The following is a 19,386-nucleotide window of genomic DNA, read 5'->3' on the forward strand; positions in this document are numbered from 1 at the left end:
GTATGAGCTCCAGTACTGGAAAACACCAAAACCCAAAGCAGTCCAATGTATGAAGTTTTTCTTTTAAGAAGTGCCTAGTCATATAATTTGCCCATTTATAAACTGAATTGTTTCTTGATTATTGATTTTTAAGTTCTTAATTGTTTTATTATGGCTTTTTTAAGATCCTACAGGTTTCTGTTACCCAGGCGAGAGTTTGCTTTCAAAATAGCAGATTATTCTGGATTAAATGTAGAACAATCACTTACTGGCTCAGTCCACTAAGACATGTCTCCAAGGGCAACCACCATGTTCTAGAGCATACTCCTATGACTCTTAGTTCTAACTCTGAAAATTAGTCTTAAAGTGAAAACTAGCCAGGCGTGGTGGTGAAAGCCCAGAATTCCAATACTTGGGAGGCTGTGGCAGGAGGATACCAGGTTCAAGGCCAGCCTGCACAATTTAGCAAAACCCTGTTTCAAAGTAAAAAGAAAGGATGGGCGTACAGCTCTGTGGTAGAGTACGTCTGGATTCAATCCCCAGTACAACACAAAATAGAAAACCAATATTTATTTATTTATTTATTTTGCTGGTACTGGGGCTTCTGGAAACCCTTCTACCTCCAGGCTATACTCCCAGACCTATTTTATATTTTTATTTGTAAACAGGGTCTCTTAAGCCAGAGAGGCTGGCTTCGAACCTGAGCGATCCTCCTGTCTCCGCCTCCCAAGCGCGGGGATTACAAGCGTGTGCCACCATGCCCGGCAGAAAACCAATATTTAATGAGCACTTATAAGTGTGATATCTTGTTCATAATATGATTTTTATAACAATCCTGAGGTAGTAATTATCTATATATTACATATATACATATAAGCATATTTATATGTTATCTACATATTACGTATCTATGTGCAATCTATGTATTACATATATTTTATCTATATGTAATATGTAGTATTATTATATATTATTAGGAAGTTACTCTTATTAATATAAAGAAGCTGAGGCATGTGAGAGATTAAGTAACTTGCCTAAGGTCAGGTAATTAGTAAAAGCGGATTGTTGAAACTGGCCTGTTCTCTACCACTATAAAATAGTGAACTGGTATAATGCGTCTCCCTTGTTAACTCTTTATTTGCCTTGCAAGTTCCTTTCATATCAACTATTCTCCTATGACATGAAGGTAAAATTTGCTTACATCCATACAATTTCTATAAATTCTAAATCAATCCTAATTTAAGGCAATGCGACATTCATGAAAAGTTGTGACTAAAGGGGAAAAGTGAATCACAAGGTATTTTTATGTCTTAAGTCCATTTTTGGTCACACACTTACAATTACAGTGGAAAATCTGCATAGCACAGGATGAAGGATAAAAAATGTACAAATATCATTTGTAAAAAGAAATATTAAGATTGTTGAAAAATAGGAAACACTGAGGGAAGTATATCTTCTATATTTTTGCATGATACCTGAAACATCTTACCTATGTAAGATCCTCTTCTACAAAGATTACAAAAATCTCCACTGTGTGTAACAAAGTCATTGAATATTTAATATAAAGCATCATAATACAGGTCAACTCTGAATTACATTATGAAATGTCACAGGCTTCTACCCTGTTTCAATGGGATACAAGTAGAAGTTTGTGCTGCCTCAAGAATGGGCTAATTTAAGAAATAAGTAAGTAAAGAGAGATGAAGACACACTGAGTGTCAGAACTAGCAACGGGTATTTAGTGTGCTCAGAAAAAAATAACAGGCCGGGCATGGTGGCGCACGCTTGTAATCCCCGCGGTTGGGAGGCGGAGACAGGAGGATCGCTTAGGTTCGAAGCCAGCCATGCTGGTTTAAGAGACCCTGTCGCCAAATAAAAATATAAAAAATAGGTCTGGGAGTGTAGCCCAGAGGTAGAAGGGCTTCCAGGAACCCCAGTACCACCAAAAAAAAGAAGAAGAAAAGAAAAGAATAAGCCAGATATGGTGGTGCACACCTATAATCCCAGTATTTGGGAGGCTGAGAAATGAGGATTAATGATCTGAGGCCAGCACACAGTAATTTGTGAGACCTGTTTTAAAATAAAAACTAAAATAAAAGTTCTTGGGGGTGTAATTCAGAGGTAGAACGCCCATGGGTTCAATCCCTAGTACCACAGTAAAAAGTGTAGGTCAAGCCAGGCGTGGTGGCACACACGTGTAATCCCAGTACTTGGGAGGCTGAGACAGGAGGATTACAAGTTCGATACCATCTTCAGTAACTTAGCAAGGCCTTCTGCAACTTAGCGATAACCTGTTTCCAAATAAGAAATAAAATTGGGTTGGGAGTGTATCTTGCATATAGAATGCCTCTGGGTTCCATCACCAGTACCAAATATATGTGTTGTGGAGCCAGATTGTGTGGATTCAGTTTCTGCTTTGTGCTTTTTCTCTGCCTGTTTAATAATGTGAGTAATACAGGAGGAAATAAGACCTATCTCATAGAGTTTTGAGGATTAGATTGAGTTGATCCCAGTGTACACACATAGGTAGGTACTTATTTCCTGTTTATTATTATTATTATCATTATTATTTGTAATTATATTTATTGATTATAATAATATTAATAATATTAATTATAATATTAATTATAATAATTATATTATATTTCTTAATAATTATATTTATTATTATTAAAATGGAATAAATGTTGATCTTGAAGAATGTGCAAGTTTCTGTCTACACAGAGGAGCAAATGCTCAGCTGCATGAATGAGTCAGAGACTGATTTGGAAAAGTAGTATTAGTATTTAAAGGATTAAGAAGCATTTAATTGCTGGCAGGCTCCCTCTAGTTATAAAGGAACAGTATATTCAAAATCACCAAGGTAAGAGAAAACATGGTGATAGTAAAACAATATTCTGCAAAATATAGTAGCCATAACCCAATATTAGTAACGTATTCTTATTTTCATTGTCATAAATAGAAGCTGCCATCTATTATGACTGCTCTTTGCCAGGCGATGTGTTAGGTGATTTGTAAACACTGAATCTCTGCAACAGCCCCAACTCATTGATATCCACTGGCACACAGCATTTAGTAGGATCTCAATAAATACTGAATGAATGAATACCATCAGAGAATGTTTTTTGAAGAATAGGTTTTTGAAGAATTTTTGAAGGACACTTCAAAAATGGGCCATCTCCTATATTTAGACCATTTCTGTCCACAGAACACTGCATTCTGATGAATTCAGTGATATGAGGAGAGATTTTTGGCCTCTTTCTAGTGATTCCATGAATAAATATGAGATAGCTACTAAGACAAACAAATAGACCTCCAGTGTATATTAGTGTTTCCCTTACAGAACATACTGTAAACTAAACAATGTCCCAAGGATGTTTAAAGTAATTGTGATACTATTTACATAAGAAGATGTCTCACATTGTGATGTATGAATACAATGCATTAATAAAAAATTTAAAAAGAGCAAAAAAATGAAAAAAAAAAAAGAAAATGTAAAGGTCACAGTACCACTTCAGGCTACATGTGATTATAGAGCACAAAAGGTATGGTTTATCTCCTCTAGGAGTAGGAAGACTTCTCTATAGTAGCTGAATGAAAAAAAAAATTGGTGGTGGGAGAATATATATACACACACACACACAGACATAAAAAATAAATTAAGAAAGAATAGAATCCAGATGACAAAGAAGGAAGGAAGAAAGCAAAGTAGGGCCAACTGAATGAAGATGGTTCACACTGATCAGGAGGTTGCAAGTGATTTAGAAAACTGGTTTAGATTTCAGGAAACATTTAATTAGGTAGGAACAACTAAAGGAAAAAATGTCAGAAATTGTTTAATAGCCATGTGAGATATTTCTATACTGTAGCAATCTGGAAATGAGCCAAATGGTGGATTAAATTATACATAATCAACATTAACAGTAAGAAATTTGGAGTATGTCAAGCTTTCATCACACAGCAACAAATGTCATTGATATGATCCTTTCTTTATACTTGTGAAATAAATGTCTGCTTTAAATCCATAAGGTACAGAAATGAGAAAACAAAGGTAAAATAAACAGAAAAATCTAAAAGTCAGATACCTGTATCCCAACTACTTGCAGATGATCACTGCTGCTTCTAGTCTGGTATAATCCCCTTGAAATTTAATTTTTATATATTCATGTTCAACAAATGCACATATACATATGTGTGTGAATACATATACATAAATGCCCACAAATATATTTCTAACAATGCGAAATGAATTTAAAATTTTACTCAATTTCTTTCAAAACCATTCTATGACGTCACCATTAATTACCCTGATAATCAAATCAAATAAGGGCATAACAAAAAAAGAAAACTATAAGGTAATATGATTGATGAACATAGATGTAAAAATCCTCAGAAAAAAATCAGCAAACCAAAACCAAGAGCATATTAATACATATTACCAAATACCTTAATCAAGTAGGATTCATTTTGGGGAGACTAGGATGGTTTTACATATACAAATCAATAAATGTGATATACTGCATCAACAGAATGAAGAACAAAAATGTCACCTTCTCAGTAGATGTTGAAAGAACATTTAATAAACATTCTCTCTTGATAAAAAAAAAAACATGAACAAATTAGGTACAGAAGAGATGGACTTCAGTAAAAACATCTATAATAAGCCAGTAGCTAGCACTATATGGAATGAAGAAAATCTGAAAGCTTCCTCTCTAAAATCTATAACAATACAAAAATACCAGTGTTCATCACTTGTATTCAATAAACTTCTGGAAGACCTAGCTATAGAAAGCAGGCAAGAAAAAAGGCCATACAACTTTGAAATGAAGAAATTAAAAGATGCTAAGAACGCACATCAGAGAAAGTATGCCCTTTTCGATCACTGGTGCTAGAAAAGCTGGATAGTTATGTGCATACAAAAAACACAAAATGGATTGAATATTTAAATTTAAAATCTAAATTATGAAACTACTAGAAGAAAATATAGGGGAAACACTTTAGGAAATGGGAATTTGTAAGGACTATTTTGGGATGAGACCACAAATGAAAAAAAGAGACGAATGTAATTACATCAAACTCAAAAGCTTCCACACAGTAAAAGAAACAACAGAGTAAACTGACAACCTACGAAATGGGAGACATTCTTTGCAAACTATACTTCTAATAGGAGGTTGAGATCTAGAATATACAAATAATTCCAAACAATAGAAAAAATGACACATTACGACAAAATAAATAATGGAAAAATGATCTGAACTTTCTCAAAATATAAAAGAAATACAAATGGACAATAAGTACATGAAGAAATAATCACTAGTCATCAGAGAAATGTAAATAAAACCAACGATGAGATATCATCTTGTTCCAGCCAAAATAAGCTATTAATGAAACAGTCAAAAATAGCAAACGCTGGTAAGAATGTAGAGAAAGGGGATCTCTTATATACTGTTGGTGGGAAGATTAAATTAGTATATCCACTATGGAAAACAGTATGAAGATCACTGAAAAATGTAAAACTAGAATTACCATATGATCCAATAATCCTACTACTGGGTATATATACAAAGGAAACGAAATTTCTATATTAAAGAAACATTTGCACTCTCACATACCTGTAGCTTTATTCACAATAGGCAAGAAATAGGAAGAACTTAGTGTTCATTGATTGATAAATAGACAAAAACACATGGTAGATATACATAATGGAATACTATTCAGCCATACAAAATAATGAAATCCTGTCATTTGTGAAAATGTGGTAATTAGTTATAATTACATTATGTGAACTAGGGAAAGAAAGATCTCATGTGGAATACAGAAAATAGCTGATGTCATAGAAGTAGAAAGTAGAATGGTGGTTACAAGAGACTGGGGAAAGTAAGGGTAAGGAAGAGATGGGGAAAGGTTGATCAATGGGCACTAATTTTAAGTGGGGTGGCTGGGGATAACAATACTGTAATCTACAAAAAGGAAGATGAAAAGATAGGACTTTGAAAGGCAACTTAACTGAGGGGGATGGGAGGGAGGAAGAGGGAAACTCCCTAATATACATGATGTAGATTCACAAACATATCAAAGTCAATCACTAAGCCAAATGTGAGAAGGAGGGAGGGGGAAGGAATGGGGTGGGAACTGGGAAAGGGCTAAATGAGTGATGCATGCATGTATGCCTCCACCATCTTATGCCCCATTAAGGTGGATGACTACAATGCAACAATGAAAAAATTTAAAAAATAAATAAAATTAATAAATAAATAAGAGTTTTTTGGTAATGGGGAATGAATGGACATGATTCTACTTCCTTTTTTATTTTTTGTTTTGAGAGTCTTGCTAAGTTTCTGAGAGTCTGCTTAAGTTACCGAGGCAGTCCTTGAACCTGAGATCTTCCTATCTCAGCCTCACAAGTGCTGAGCTTATAGGCAAGTGTCACCAGGCCTGGCTGGCTAATAAATACAATTTTTAAAAGGGGGGCCCAAAAGATCTTGTTTGTCCCTTTCACTATTTGAGGATACAAGGAAGGTGTCATAAGGAACAGTTTCTCGCAAAAATCAGAATCTGCTGGCACCATGATCTTGGACTTTCCAGTTTCCAGAACTATGAAAATAAGCTTCTGTTGCTTATAAATTATCCACTTGAAGATACTTTGTTATAGAAGTCTAAACAGACTAAAGAAAAAACAGAGCAATCAAGAAAAGAAATTTGGTCCAATTAAGTTTTCAATCAGCTTAATAAAAATTACATAAAGAATTGGAAAGCCATAGAAATTTCTTCACTGGAGAATGTGAAAATTATGCCTGTGAAGATTTAACCACAGAAATATTTTGAGAGGAGGGGCATATATGAAATGACTTACTGTTTGCCTCTATGCACTATAAGAAGCCATGCTGTGAATAGTAAACATCAGCAATACCACGCTGCAACTCTAATAGCTCCGCCCCTACTCTTTAAACAAACACAAAAGGCAAATAACCAATTCTACTGTGCTTACAGGTGCCTTTCATGCATGTCATCGTTGAAGAACATAACTCAATGACCCGAACAGCAAAAGTTCCTGATTCCTCTGGTGGTACTGTCAAAATGGAAATCTAAAAAGCAGAAACAAAATATCAGACACAACTGTTAGATCTCAATTTCATTCTTACAGCATTAGAGTGCTAATTTTCAAACTTCCAAAATATCCCTTGATGTATGAAAATATTTGGCTTGAAAGGATTTCATTTTGGAATAGAATTTGAAACAGATAACATGCATACTCTGTGTCTTGATATTTAATTTCTGCATTACATATTTTTATATATTAAGTTCATATAATTCAGTGAATATTCCAAATATTTAATGCTTGATTCCTCAACCATTATATTCAAAGGATTCAATTATAACTTTTACTTCTGAAGTATATGGACTTTGGTGTTTGAAGTCAGATTACATTAATTCAACTTTGATTATTCACAATGGCTGCAAATAGCATTTGCGGAGAATTTAAAAAGAAGTATAATACCAATCCTAAAAATATTGAAATATGTAAAGCATAAAGCAAAATGTTTCAAAGTGAATAATATCAAGTTAATTGAAAGACTCAATTAGTTAGGAATTCAGTCAAAAGTGAAATGTAAAATTATTATTAAATACTGTTTATTGATATGCAGAATTCACTCCTAGGTACTACTGATATTTGTTAAATGGCTTTATATTTTAAAAAAAAACATTAAATGCCAATTAGATCGATGTTCCTCTGTAAAGCTAAAGCTGCAATATTAAGCCTCAATCCGAGGAAATTACATTTTATCATGTACGAGATGTTTCCCAGACAGAAAGCCTGATTTGCACTTTACATATGAGTTTTATGTTTAGATTTTGACTGAGAATGTCGTTGATATCTTACAGAGGAAACTTCTATCATGAATTTTAAAAGTAGAAATTATTTTGATAATCTAGACCATCCTACTTGATGCGCATTTTGGGGCTGAAGGTATCTGAAAATCTGAGCTCTACGTGTTCCTCTTAACTCCCTTCGATGCTATTCACGATAAAAGAGAGCAGCTACTATGGCACTGAACACTGTGGAATAATTAAATGAGTACAACCAAAAACAAGACCAAACTTGGAAAAGTATCTTAAGAAGTCCACCAACATTAGGAACGTTTTAATGCCTGCAACCATCATAATTTCTTTTACAGAGATAAAATCAGTAACTTCCTACCATAGGCTCTCCCTTACCTGAACTCTGAGAAGTTAACTATCTTAAACCTCAAAGAGATTAATAAAATCCTTTAGAAGAGAATTTCCCAACTCTCTATTACCACCTCCATAAATAAGTAAATAAATAAATAAATGATTAAATTAAGTAATTAACTTATTTAGCAGTACTGGGGATAGAACCTGGGGACTATCTACCACCGAGCAACACCCTCAGCCCCATTTATTTATTCTTTATTTTGAAACAGGGTCTCACTAAGTTGCGGAGGGCCTAAGTAGCTGAGGCTGTCCGCAAACTGCGATCCTCCTGTCTCAGCCTTCCAAAGGCTGGGATTACAAGCGTGCGCCACCACGCCAGGCTCACCACTTCCATAAATTTAGCTGGACTCCCATCTCTTGTTTCTCCTTTCTCTAAGCTTCAGTGCTCTATTTATGCTTCGAACTTGAAAGAAGAGAAGGTCTGAGGAAGAAAATTCTCTACAGGAAACAAAGGCGGGCAGGCTCTCTGTATACCCTGATCTGATCACTGGGTTGGCTGTAGAGAGGGTCGATTTAAAGGAGACAAAAGTAGAGACAGGGCAACCAGTCAGAAGACGGTGATGGCTATGGTAATAACAAGAGTGAGAACAAGTCGAGCGTGGTGGCGCACGCTTGTACTCCCAGCATTCGGGAGGCTGAGACAGGAGGATCACGGTTCGCAGCCAGTCTCAGCTACTACTTAGTGAGGCCCTTTGCAACTCAGTGAAAGCCTGTTTAAAAAATAAAGAATAAAAAATAGGACTGGGGGTATAGCTGGGAGGTAGAATGCCCCTGGGTTCCCCTGGGTTCCATCACCAGTACCACACACACACAAAAAAAGAGTGAGAATAAGGACCAAGAAGAAAGGCACACTGAAGCAACTTTTGGAAAGTTACGGTGATAGGGTCCTGAAGGCTGATGAGATGTCAGAGAGAGAAAAAAGAAAACTGCTCATCTTAAAGGGGTTGTCCCTGGAACAAGGGAGTAATGGATGATGAACAGCCTAGGAAGGGAAGATGATGATTACATCTTTAAGTGTGTGCTGCTTGGTGTGTTCCTTGCAGGAGGTTTAGTCTATAGGCCAGGCACTCCTGAAAGGTACAGAAATGGGTTTAGTCAACATTTTCGCAGTCACCACTTGGGAATACAGGGCCATCCATTTAACTGTGCACAGGGCGGAAGTGAGAATGCTGAGGAGCACTGATATTTAGGTGCCAATTAGAGGAAGAAGAGCCCACAAAGGAAGTAGAGAGGGGACAGCCAGTCATGAGGAGAACCAGGAGATCAGTGTCATGAAGTCAAAAGAGGACCAAGTTCCAAGATTAAGGGAATAATGACACTGTCAAACATGTAAGAAAAGTCCTCATACGCGAGAACAAAAACAGCAAAAATATCCCTGGACCCTGATTACAGGAAGTTCTTAAATGAACTTAGCAAAGAAAAGTGTGGTAGCAATGTAAGCACAGGGCAAGTGGGTATGGTTTACAAATGAAGGGGGGGGGTAAAAAACAGAAGCCAGCAAGTATAGATCCTGTCTTGAAAATGTTGATAAGAGTAGGGGAAGCCGGGCGTGGTGGCGCACGCTTGTAATCCCAGCATTCCGGAGGCTGAGACTGGAGGATCGCGGTTCACGGACAGCCTCAGCTACTTAGTGAGGCCCTCTGCAACTCAATGAGATCTTGTTTCAAAAATAAAGAATAAAAAATAATGCTGGTTGAAACAGTCTGAGTTGCAGAAGGTCTCACTAAGTAGCTGAGGCTATCCATGAACCGTGACTGTCCCGTGTCAATCTCCTGAATGGTGGGATTACAAGTGTGCGCCACCACGCCCAGCAGTAATGTTTTTATTTATTTGTTTGTTTGTTTGTTTGTTTTTTGGTGGTACTGGGGTGGAACCCAGAGGCTTTCTACCTCCGGGCTATACTCCCAGACCTATTTTATACTTTATTTGGAAACAGGGTCTCACTAAGTTGCTGAGAGCCTCACTAAGTAGCTGAGGCTGGCTTCGAACCCGTGTGATCCTCCTGTCTCAGCCTCCCAAGCGCGGGGATTACAAGTGTGCGCCACCACGCCTGGCTAGCAGTAATGTTTTAAAGTTAGCCCCCTTGAACTTCTATATTCTTCTTCAGGTTACAATTCTTTTCACTTTTTCTTTCATGGCTTAGATTCTCCAGAGAGTTGGCTCTATTTTCTCTCTTTATTCTCCTGCCTCCCTGCTACTCTTTGACCCACTCAAAGAGCTTGTGGTTTAATGAGAGACAGTGGTAAGCCACCCAGCAATGGACAGTCCAGTGTGACCAGTCACATAACTGCTGCTACTACCATTCTTTGTACTACATGCAGGCTCACCCTTATCACACCAAACTGTCCTTCATGCTTATTGATGTCTATATTTGCATCCTCTAGACTACGTGCCAAATTTTAAGGCAGAGACACTACCATGGTTACCACTATCTCCTTGGAACCCAACACACCAGCTGGCAGGTAGTTAAAGGCATTGTTATTTGTTGAAGAGTAAAATGAAAGTAGGATTTCTGTTTACAAGTATAAAAGCCATAGCTGGTGTTTCTTTTTCCTGAATGTTCACGTATTAGCAATGGCAGTTGGGACTGTTAATTGACTTTGTCTACTCAAATATTTGTTCTACATAACAGAAAGCTTCGATTTATGGAATTTTAGGAGAATACTTTTTAGCAGTGGCATTAGATCTAAGTAAGCTGATTTATGTCACTGTAAAATATGGTTAAAAGGAGAAGGGACTGTGCCCCTGAAATTAAAGTGATCAAGCTGACTAAACATGAGAGGAACAGACACATTATTACAGAGTTTGGGATAAGTAGGAGACAGAAGGCACAGAAATGAACACTGGTGGTAAAGGAAATATGGTAACTGAGAATGTGTGTTCAAATTAATTCATACTGGCCTAATTCAAGGTGGTCTACTCTAAGCCTTTATCTCTAAGGTAGTTTCTCTAAGGTAGTTAAATGTATTCTCTGGGAATTCTCTTTTTCCTCCCATAACGATATATTTTCAATTTCCTAGAAATAGTTGTAAAAGATGAGGAATGAATTCAATTTTCCTAGAATAAATCTTACATAGGACACAGCTATTTATTCTACTGGAGAGAATTTGCTAAGAAATCAATGCTATTGCATGTTTGTCACTATGTAATTATATATATATATATTTATATTTATATATATTTATTGGTGGTACTGGGGTTCCTGGAAGCCCTTCTACCTCCGGGCTACACTCCCAGACCTATTTTATACTTTTTTATTTTTGGAAACAGGGTCTCTGAAGCCAGCAAGGCTGGCTTTGAACCTGCGCAATCCTCCTGTCTCCGCCTCCCCAGCTCGGGGATTACAAGCGTGCAACACCACACCCAGCTTCACTATGTAAGTTTTAAATGAATTAAAAAGTACTAGGACAATATGATTTAAGATACTTTATGTGTGTGTGTGCGTTACTTTTTATTGGTGCATTGTAGTCATCCATCTTAATGGGGTACAAGATGGTGGAGGCATACATGCACACAGCACTCATTTAGCCCTTCTTCCCCAATTCCCTCCCCTTTCCCTAACCCTCCTTCCTTCTCATGTTTAGCTTACTGATTGACTTTAATATGTTGTGAATCTACGAGCAAGATATAACACCCTTTAATTCATCAATATTTATATATTATCATGTATATAAAATTGACAATATCATAAGAAAGTATTAGAAACTGAGATATCATTTCATATCTGTTAAGATGGCTATCATAAAAAAGACAATGATATTAAGCGTTGGTGAGGATATGGAAAAAACTGGAACCCTGTACACTATTCATAGGAATGTAAATGAATACAACTATTACATAAAACAGTATGGAGGAACTACAAAAATGAAAAAAAAAATCCAGAACTATTATATCACCCAGCAATCCTGCCTATGAGTATTTATCCAAGGTAAATGAAATCAGCATTTCAAAGAGATGTCTACACACCTATGTTTATTCCAGTATTATTCCTTGCAGTCAATACGAACACAACCTAAGTGTACGTCAGTGAATGAAGAAAACTGTGTGTGTGTGTGTGTGTGTGTGTGTGTGTGTGTGTGTACGTACGTACATATGGAATAACAATGTATGGGATATTATTCAGCCTTAAAAAAACACCGCCATTTGTGACAAAATAGTAGATGAACCTGGAGGACATTATACTAAGTGAAATAAACTAGGTAGAGGAAGACAAATACTATATCATCTTATATGTGGAATCTAAAAGGGTTAAATCCACATACACAGACATGAATGGTAGCTGCCAGAGGCTGGGGAGTGGATGAAATGGGCCAATATGTCAAAGAACAGAAAACTTGTAGTCAGTGGTTTGGGAATGTCAATTTTTTAGTTCTATTATTTAATGTAAACTTATTAAATAAAAGAATATTGCCTTAAAATGCACAAAAGGAGAACTTTCGGTTTAACAGGAAGTTAGAACGATACAATGTACAACATAGGGGTTATAGGTCATAATAACATATCACATACTTAAAATTTCCTAAGGGTAGAACTTAAGGGTTCTCATCACAAAAAAGTACCTGTGTGAAGAGATATATACTAGATATCAATTAAACTCATTACTCAATTCACGGTTTGTACCACACCATTGAGTTTCCATCTTAACATATACAACTTTTATTTTATAATTTTATTAACTATTTCATGCTATTTAATTAAATTAATTTATCTATTTATTGTGGTACTGGGGATGGAACCCAGGGGCATTCTACCTCCAAGCTACACCCCTAGCCCAATTTTCTTTTATTCTTTACTTTGAAACAGGGTCTCACTGAGTTGCAAAGGGCCTCACTAAGCAGTAGCTGAGGCTGTCTGCGAACCACGATCCTCCTGTCTCAGCCTCCCAAATGCTGGGATTACAAGTGCATGCCACCATGCCCGGCCTGTATTTAATTTCTAATGCTGGGGAGGCATGTTGTAAAGTGGAAAAAGCATTATTTTTCTAATTTTGATGAACCTGGGTTTGAATCTTTTTTATTTTAATCTTTTAATTAACACACTGTATACACCATAGTGAGATTCAAAATGACACAAATGTGCAGGCACATATCACTTGATACATTTCCTTCCATATCCCTCCCTCCACAGACATTTAGTGAGACTGATGGTGACACCTCCATATATGGGCATACCATTTGAAATTTATTTTAAAAAAACACAAGAGGGAATTTACCTGTTGATCTGAATCTGTTTTGAGTACAGATCCATCTGTAATCAGGACTGCCCTGGAGATCTGCCTGTAATGCGCAAAAGAGTAAAGTAGTGACTCAGACTCCATGGAAAAGTTTCATTTTTTGTTAAATAACCACCAGAAGGCATGTTTCAAAGATTTAAGTCAGGATAAAAAGTGTCACTTCCTAAAACTAAGTTTTGCTTTCATCTTTTCTTGGCTCATGACACAAGAGCGTATGACCTACAGACAAACCCCAGCTGAAGCAAAGGAGCTGACATTATGCTAGCCTCACTGACAACCAGACCCTATAAGAGGGTGGTAAGATTCTGAATGGAACGTAGATTTGGTACAACTCTGCATATTACTTGAGAGACAGAAGCATGGAGAAACGCTAATATAATCACACAGCATGAAGTTTCCCGTTTGCTTACCTAGTGGGTGGAGGGACACCGTACCTGTATTGCACCCGTGAACACGTGCTATCAGCAAAGTAACTGTCTTCCACGAGGAAATGCTTAGAGATTATTCTCTGACCAAACTGATCTATGATTGCTTTACATCTATAAGGAAGATAAGCATAGCAAAAAAGTTCATATCAGTGTTTGAGAAAATCAACATAAACAGCTGCTGGTTTTGAAACCAAAACCTTGTGAAGGTTAAAACATTCCTTACAATCCCACATTTCCCAACACAAAACTGACACTAAATTACAAAGTATGTATTCTTGTTTCTGTTTCGACATCTTTTAAACTACCAAAGGAATATGAAATACAACTTAAATGTTTATTTGATTGCCAATGATAAGCAAGAGTAGAGTTAGAACAAGTATTATGGCATAATTATAAGCTTTCTTCATATTTAGTAACATAGAGGCTTTCCTTTGTTTAGAAAGGAGGCTTTTTTCCCTCTTCAACAATTCTAAGAAAAGAGAAAGAGAAAAGCTGATTAAATATCTTGTTATATCATTCACAGTCTATAAAAGCTACTAAAGGCTTTTTATTTTTCTGTTAAGTGTTGCTTTCTCTTTTGTTCAAGAATAGCTATCTGGTCAGGCGTTTGATAATGTTTTAAACAGAAAAAAAGGAAGAGAGCTTCTTTTAATATCTGTTTCCACTTTACTTCAAAGGATGATCATAGAAAGATTTCTTTCAAGTGCTGTTTCCAAATAAGGAAAACACTTATGCATGGACATTATCAGGTCTCTGTCATCTGATATGTGTTGGGACAATGAATCATATAGAACCCTCCATTGACCTTCTTTCAATGTGTCTAGATAAAAGGATGAAAATTAGAATCCATCTCCTTGCAGTGCCACAAGTTATAAATGTACTTTATAGGGCTCATTATCCAAACTAATGGACTAAGGGCGACATCCTTGAAATGGACTTACCAGCACTGACAAAGCCAGTGCGCAGTATTTCAGGAACTATATGCAAATGGCTATGTGTTTGCTACATCTTTTTATTATGGAAATACCAATTTACCTTTGTCACAACTTCTTTTGGGAACAGAATTATTTTTATTAGAAATACACTTACATGTTGCTCTTCATAAAATGCAAACAAAAAATTTCCAACTCATATCACATTGAAAGCATACTCGCAAAAATTAAAATATATTCACCTGCTCTAACATAAGCGTGATATGTGATATTTCAGTCATGAAGGTACTGAAAATAAAATGATTAACATTCAAGGCTAACAGTGAGAATAGGATCTGTATTTTCTAAAGGTGGGTTATGCTTTGCTGACATTCTTTTCTGTACCTTTATTGGCACACTGTAACTATGCATCATAGTGAGGTTCAAAGTCATACAAACGAACAAGCACACAGGCGTGTTTCCCTTTAGTTCCGTCCCTGCTACACACCCCTCCACAAACATATAGTGAGATTGGCAGTGCTATGTTTGAACAGTATACTATGAACTGCTTCTTTCATTAGTTTTTTCTCTTCCCCTCTCCACCTTCCTCCTACTCCCTCTCACTATTCTACTGCTTTCTTTCCTCACTTATCTGAAGTTCCTTTTGTTTTCTATTTTCTTTATGGCTTCAACATATAAGAGCAAACATTCAACCCTTGACTTTCTGAGACTGACTGATCTCACTTAGCATAATAGTGTCTAGTTCCATCCAGTTTCCAACAAATGACAAATTTCGTTTTCTTTAGTGTAGAGTAAAATTCTTTTGTGTATATTTACTCCATTTTTATATTGCTTCATCTCTTAACAGATACCTAGGTTGGTACTATAATGTGGCTACTGTGAATTGTGCTGCTATAAAACATGGATATGCATAGAGCACTATAGTATTCTGACATTCTTGAATAAATGTCATCACTATTGTCAGGATAGACTATGATGTCTAGTAATGGTATACATCTATCTATCTATCTATCTATCTATCTATCTATCTATCTATTCTAACCAGATAAACACATTTTAATATAATATTAGTTAGGCTAATATTTAAATAATTTCTCATCTCATATCTGTTTCCTTTTTTCTCATCAACTTCTAATTGTATCCGTACCTTCTGACATATCATTAAACTGGAGCTTTTTCTTAACAAAATACTTAACAGATAAAATATTTAAACCAGTTTCTACAATAATTATTTAAAAACTGAAAATACAAGTTTCTCATCTGGTCTTCTGTTTTGAAACATTCATAAACATTTTCAAGTGAGGAAGAAGAGAAATATCATTACACACTTTGATCTCCATCCAATAACCACTGACAAAACTTTTTCTTAACTTTAACTTAAGAGACTACAGAAAGTCAAGAAAAATAATGTGGGCAGAAAAAAATGGGGGTATAAATTGCTTTAATTCATTATAGGGATTTGGTTATACATATTCACCATTGGGCAAAACTCAGGCAATCAGCACTTAAGATTTAGACACTTCACTGTAAATTTTATATGGAAAGAAATGCACTGGGACAAAATTGGACTGTAGTTAATAATATCCACACTGAAGTGTTTAGGGAGAAGCTAGGAATAGCTGAAACTTTCTGTGAAAAGGATAGAGGAAAGACTGAATAGAAATGTTATTAGGCAAGTATATTATGCTGTTAACTATAGAACCTGGATAGTAGATACAGATGTTCACTTTAAATTCAATTTTGGTATGGGTTTGAAAATTTTCATCATGAAATGTTGGAATAAAACTGAGGGGGTGGTGGTGTTGATAAAAATCCTAGAATATGAGTCTTTTGCAAAGAGCTCTCACTTATATCAACCACAAAATTAAACCTGGCTCTCATGCTTGTGGAAATTTCCTGTTTTCTGTGCTTCCAAACAGTAATAGGATTGGTTTTGGTGATAGGAACACATTAGGTTTAGAATGTACGGTATTAGGAATAATTAGTCGGGATCACACAAAGGGGAAGTGTGAAAGTGTGGGGATTAGGGAGCTCAACTATGCAAGGACAAGACACTAGTAAATGTGCCTATGCATGGCGAAGCTTCTGATGAAACAGTGATTCTCAAAGGAGGAGGAAGAGGAGAAGGAAGCAAATCAGAATCACACCTGGGGGACGTTTTCAAATTCTAAGTACCCCTGGAGATTCTGATAAGCTCCCAAATCCCTGGAAAGAGTCACAGCCAAATACACCACTGTTACTGTTGCCATGTATATGTTGTGCTAGGTGGAAGAAAAAAAGTAGGTACCAAGAAAAAAAAATTATTTCTGCAGAAAGTGAAGTGATGGTCCCACATGCCCAATCTCAAACTTCTGGTTGATAACAGCATGACTCACCTGTTAATCTCATCTTTACTCAAAAGTATGGAGGCTCTTACCCAATTCCCACCCCATTCCCTCCCCCTCCCTCCTTTTTATGTTTGGCTTAGTGATTGACATTGATATGTTTGTTAATGTACATCATGTGCATTAGAGAATTTGGGTAAGGGCTAGTTGGGTCATGTGTGTGTTGCATGTGTGCTTCCAACATCTTGTACCCCATTAAGATGTATGACTTTAATGCAGCAATAAAAATTTTAAAAAAGAAAAAGAAAAAGAAAGTACTGAGGCTCTAAGCCTAAGCAAAGCTTTTGAAACCAAGACATGTTTAAGCAAGTGGTAAAGATTTGTTTTCTCCTCAGATATTTTTTTTTCATATATTCTGCCTAATTGGGAGAGCAATGAAGAAATGGATATTGATTTGGGACCAAGTCTTAATCTTTTTATTATAAAGATTAATATAAAAATCAGATGACATTCAAGTAATGGGAAACAGCAAAATGAAACAGTCCTGCCGGACATTAAAATAGCCTCCTCCCCACCCTTTCCATACAAACCTGAGGAGGCCATTAAAGATTAACAGCATTCAGGATTTAGTTGAGGGCCTTGCTGAGCCTGATAAATGGCAAATTGAGAAGGAACATAATAAGAGTTCCCAGTTACAGGGACACAATGACCAAGCTGATCATAAGAATCACTGAAGCCAGACAGAACATTTCTAGGGCTAAGCTTTCTAAATCAACAAATCACAGCAGTTATCCAGTTCATGGTTCAATGATATGAGAACATAAATAGCAAAATGATGATAAGGAAGAGAATAGTCAGCAAGTTACAAACTCAGTATTTGGAATTTGGCCCAGAAGAGAAAAATCAGTTTGTTAACAGGAATCTAATATCTTTGCTCTTCAGAATTAATAGCCAACAAATTATATAGGAAAGAAAGCAGAAATCACATCTGAAATAATTAAGGCAATTAGAAGATTCCCAATCCTTAAAGGAAACAATCACTGTCCCTACTCAATATGTCCTTCTGAATGTTCTCAAACACATGAGTTTAAATGCCACCTCATTCATGAAATCATCCCCAAATGCTTAAAATTCATTTTTCCCGGGCAAATATTTACTCTTATAGTTTCATATTGTTAACAAATAACTCAAAATCTGTAGTTTTCTGTCCTGATCTCTCATAAGCTTTGCGTCCATATTTTTAAGTATTAATTTCTTTCTAGCTAGACTCTGACCCTCCTATAAAAGCACCCAATTGACAATATTTTTATGTATTTTTCAAGAAATATAATGTGATTATTTGATATAGGCATACTGTGTAATGATTAATGCAGTTAAACTTAGTAATACATCTGATTACCACTGTGTGTGTGTGTGTGAGAGAGAGAGAGAGAGAGAGAGAGAGACAGAGAGAGAAAGAGAGAGAGAGAGAGAGAGAGAGAGAGAGAGAGACATAGAAATACAGAAAGGCAAAGACACATAAAAGCTATTTAAATTTTAAGAAATGCAATATTAGTAACCATGTTCTTTTTTAATTAGCATGACCTCCAGTGAGTTTACCAAGGCTCCTCACCTGCTTTCCTCCCTTGGAATTCCTTTATCAGATAATAGCACAAGCTGCAGTTACAGAATAACTGCTTACCTCAGATCTCTCTCTTTCCACACTTAATCTGCTACTACATTTTTATTTTACTTGATACATATTTTTGAAATAAGTCTCCTCTCCATCATCACCTACACTGCCTTAGACTCGTATTAAGTGTAATAAGACAACAAAATACTAGCAAATCAGAGGTTAATTTGTTCAATATAAATGTATGGCTTAACAACAGGTATAAAGCCTCACTAATAACAGGTAATTAAAAAATGACATGCCCTAAATGAGCTTCCCATAAAATGCAGATTCAGAGAGTTTTAAAATAGTAGCAAGCCGGGTGTGGTGGCGCACACTTGTAATCCCCGTGCTTGGGAGGCTGAGACAGGAGGATCGCACAGGTTCGAAGCCAGCCTCAGCTACTTAGTGAGAGTCTGTTTCCAAATAAAGTATAAAATAGGTCTGGGAGTATAGCCCAGAGGTAGAAGGCCTCTGGGTTCCACCCCCAGTACCACCAAAATAATAATAATAATAATAATAATAATAATAATAATAAATATAGTAGCAAAATCCAGTGATAAGACATAGGGGATAGGGAATTAAAAGTTTTAAGGGGAGCTAT

General features: G+C 36.1%; 1 protein-coding gene across 1 annotated transcript in view; it reads right to left on the reverse strand.

The window, feature by feature from the left end:
- Nucleotides 1–19,386, reverse strand: part of CHM (CHM Rab escort protein) — a gene marked incomplete at its 3' end in the record, with an annotated part of 160,434 nt that overhangs the window by 16,988 nt on the left and 124,060 nt on the right. The window contains exons 10-12 of the mRNA XM_080719412.1: nucleotides 13,882–13,986; nucleotides 13,427–13,490; nucleotides 6,968–7,064 (exon numbers count right to left, since the gene is read on the reverse strand). Of these exons, the coding sequence (XP_080575538.1) occupies nucleotides 6,968–7,064; nucleotides 13,427–13,490; nucleotides 13,882–13,986 (266 nt within the window). The remainder of the gene's footprint in view (nucleotides 1–6,967; nucleotides 7,065–13,426; nucleotides 13,491–13,881; nucleotides 13,987–19,386) is intronic.

Source organism: Muscardinus avellanarius (assembly GCF_963383645.1).
Source record: "Muscardinus avellanarius genome assembly, chromosome: X".
NCBI classification, from domain to species: domain Eukaryota; kingdom Metazoa; phylum Chordata; class Mammalia; order Rodentia; family Gliridae; genus Muscardinus; species Muscardinus avellanarius.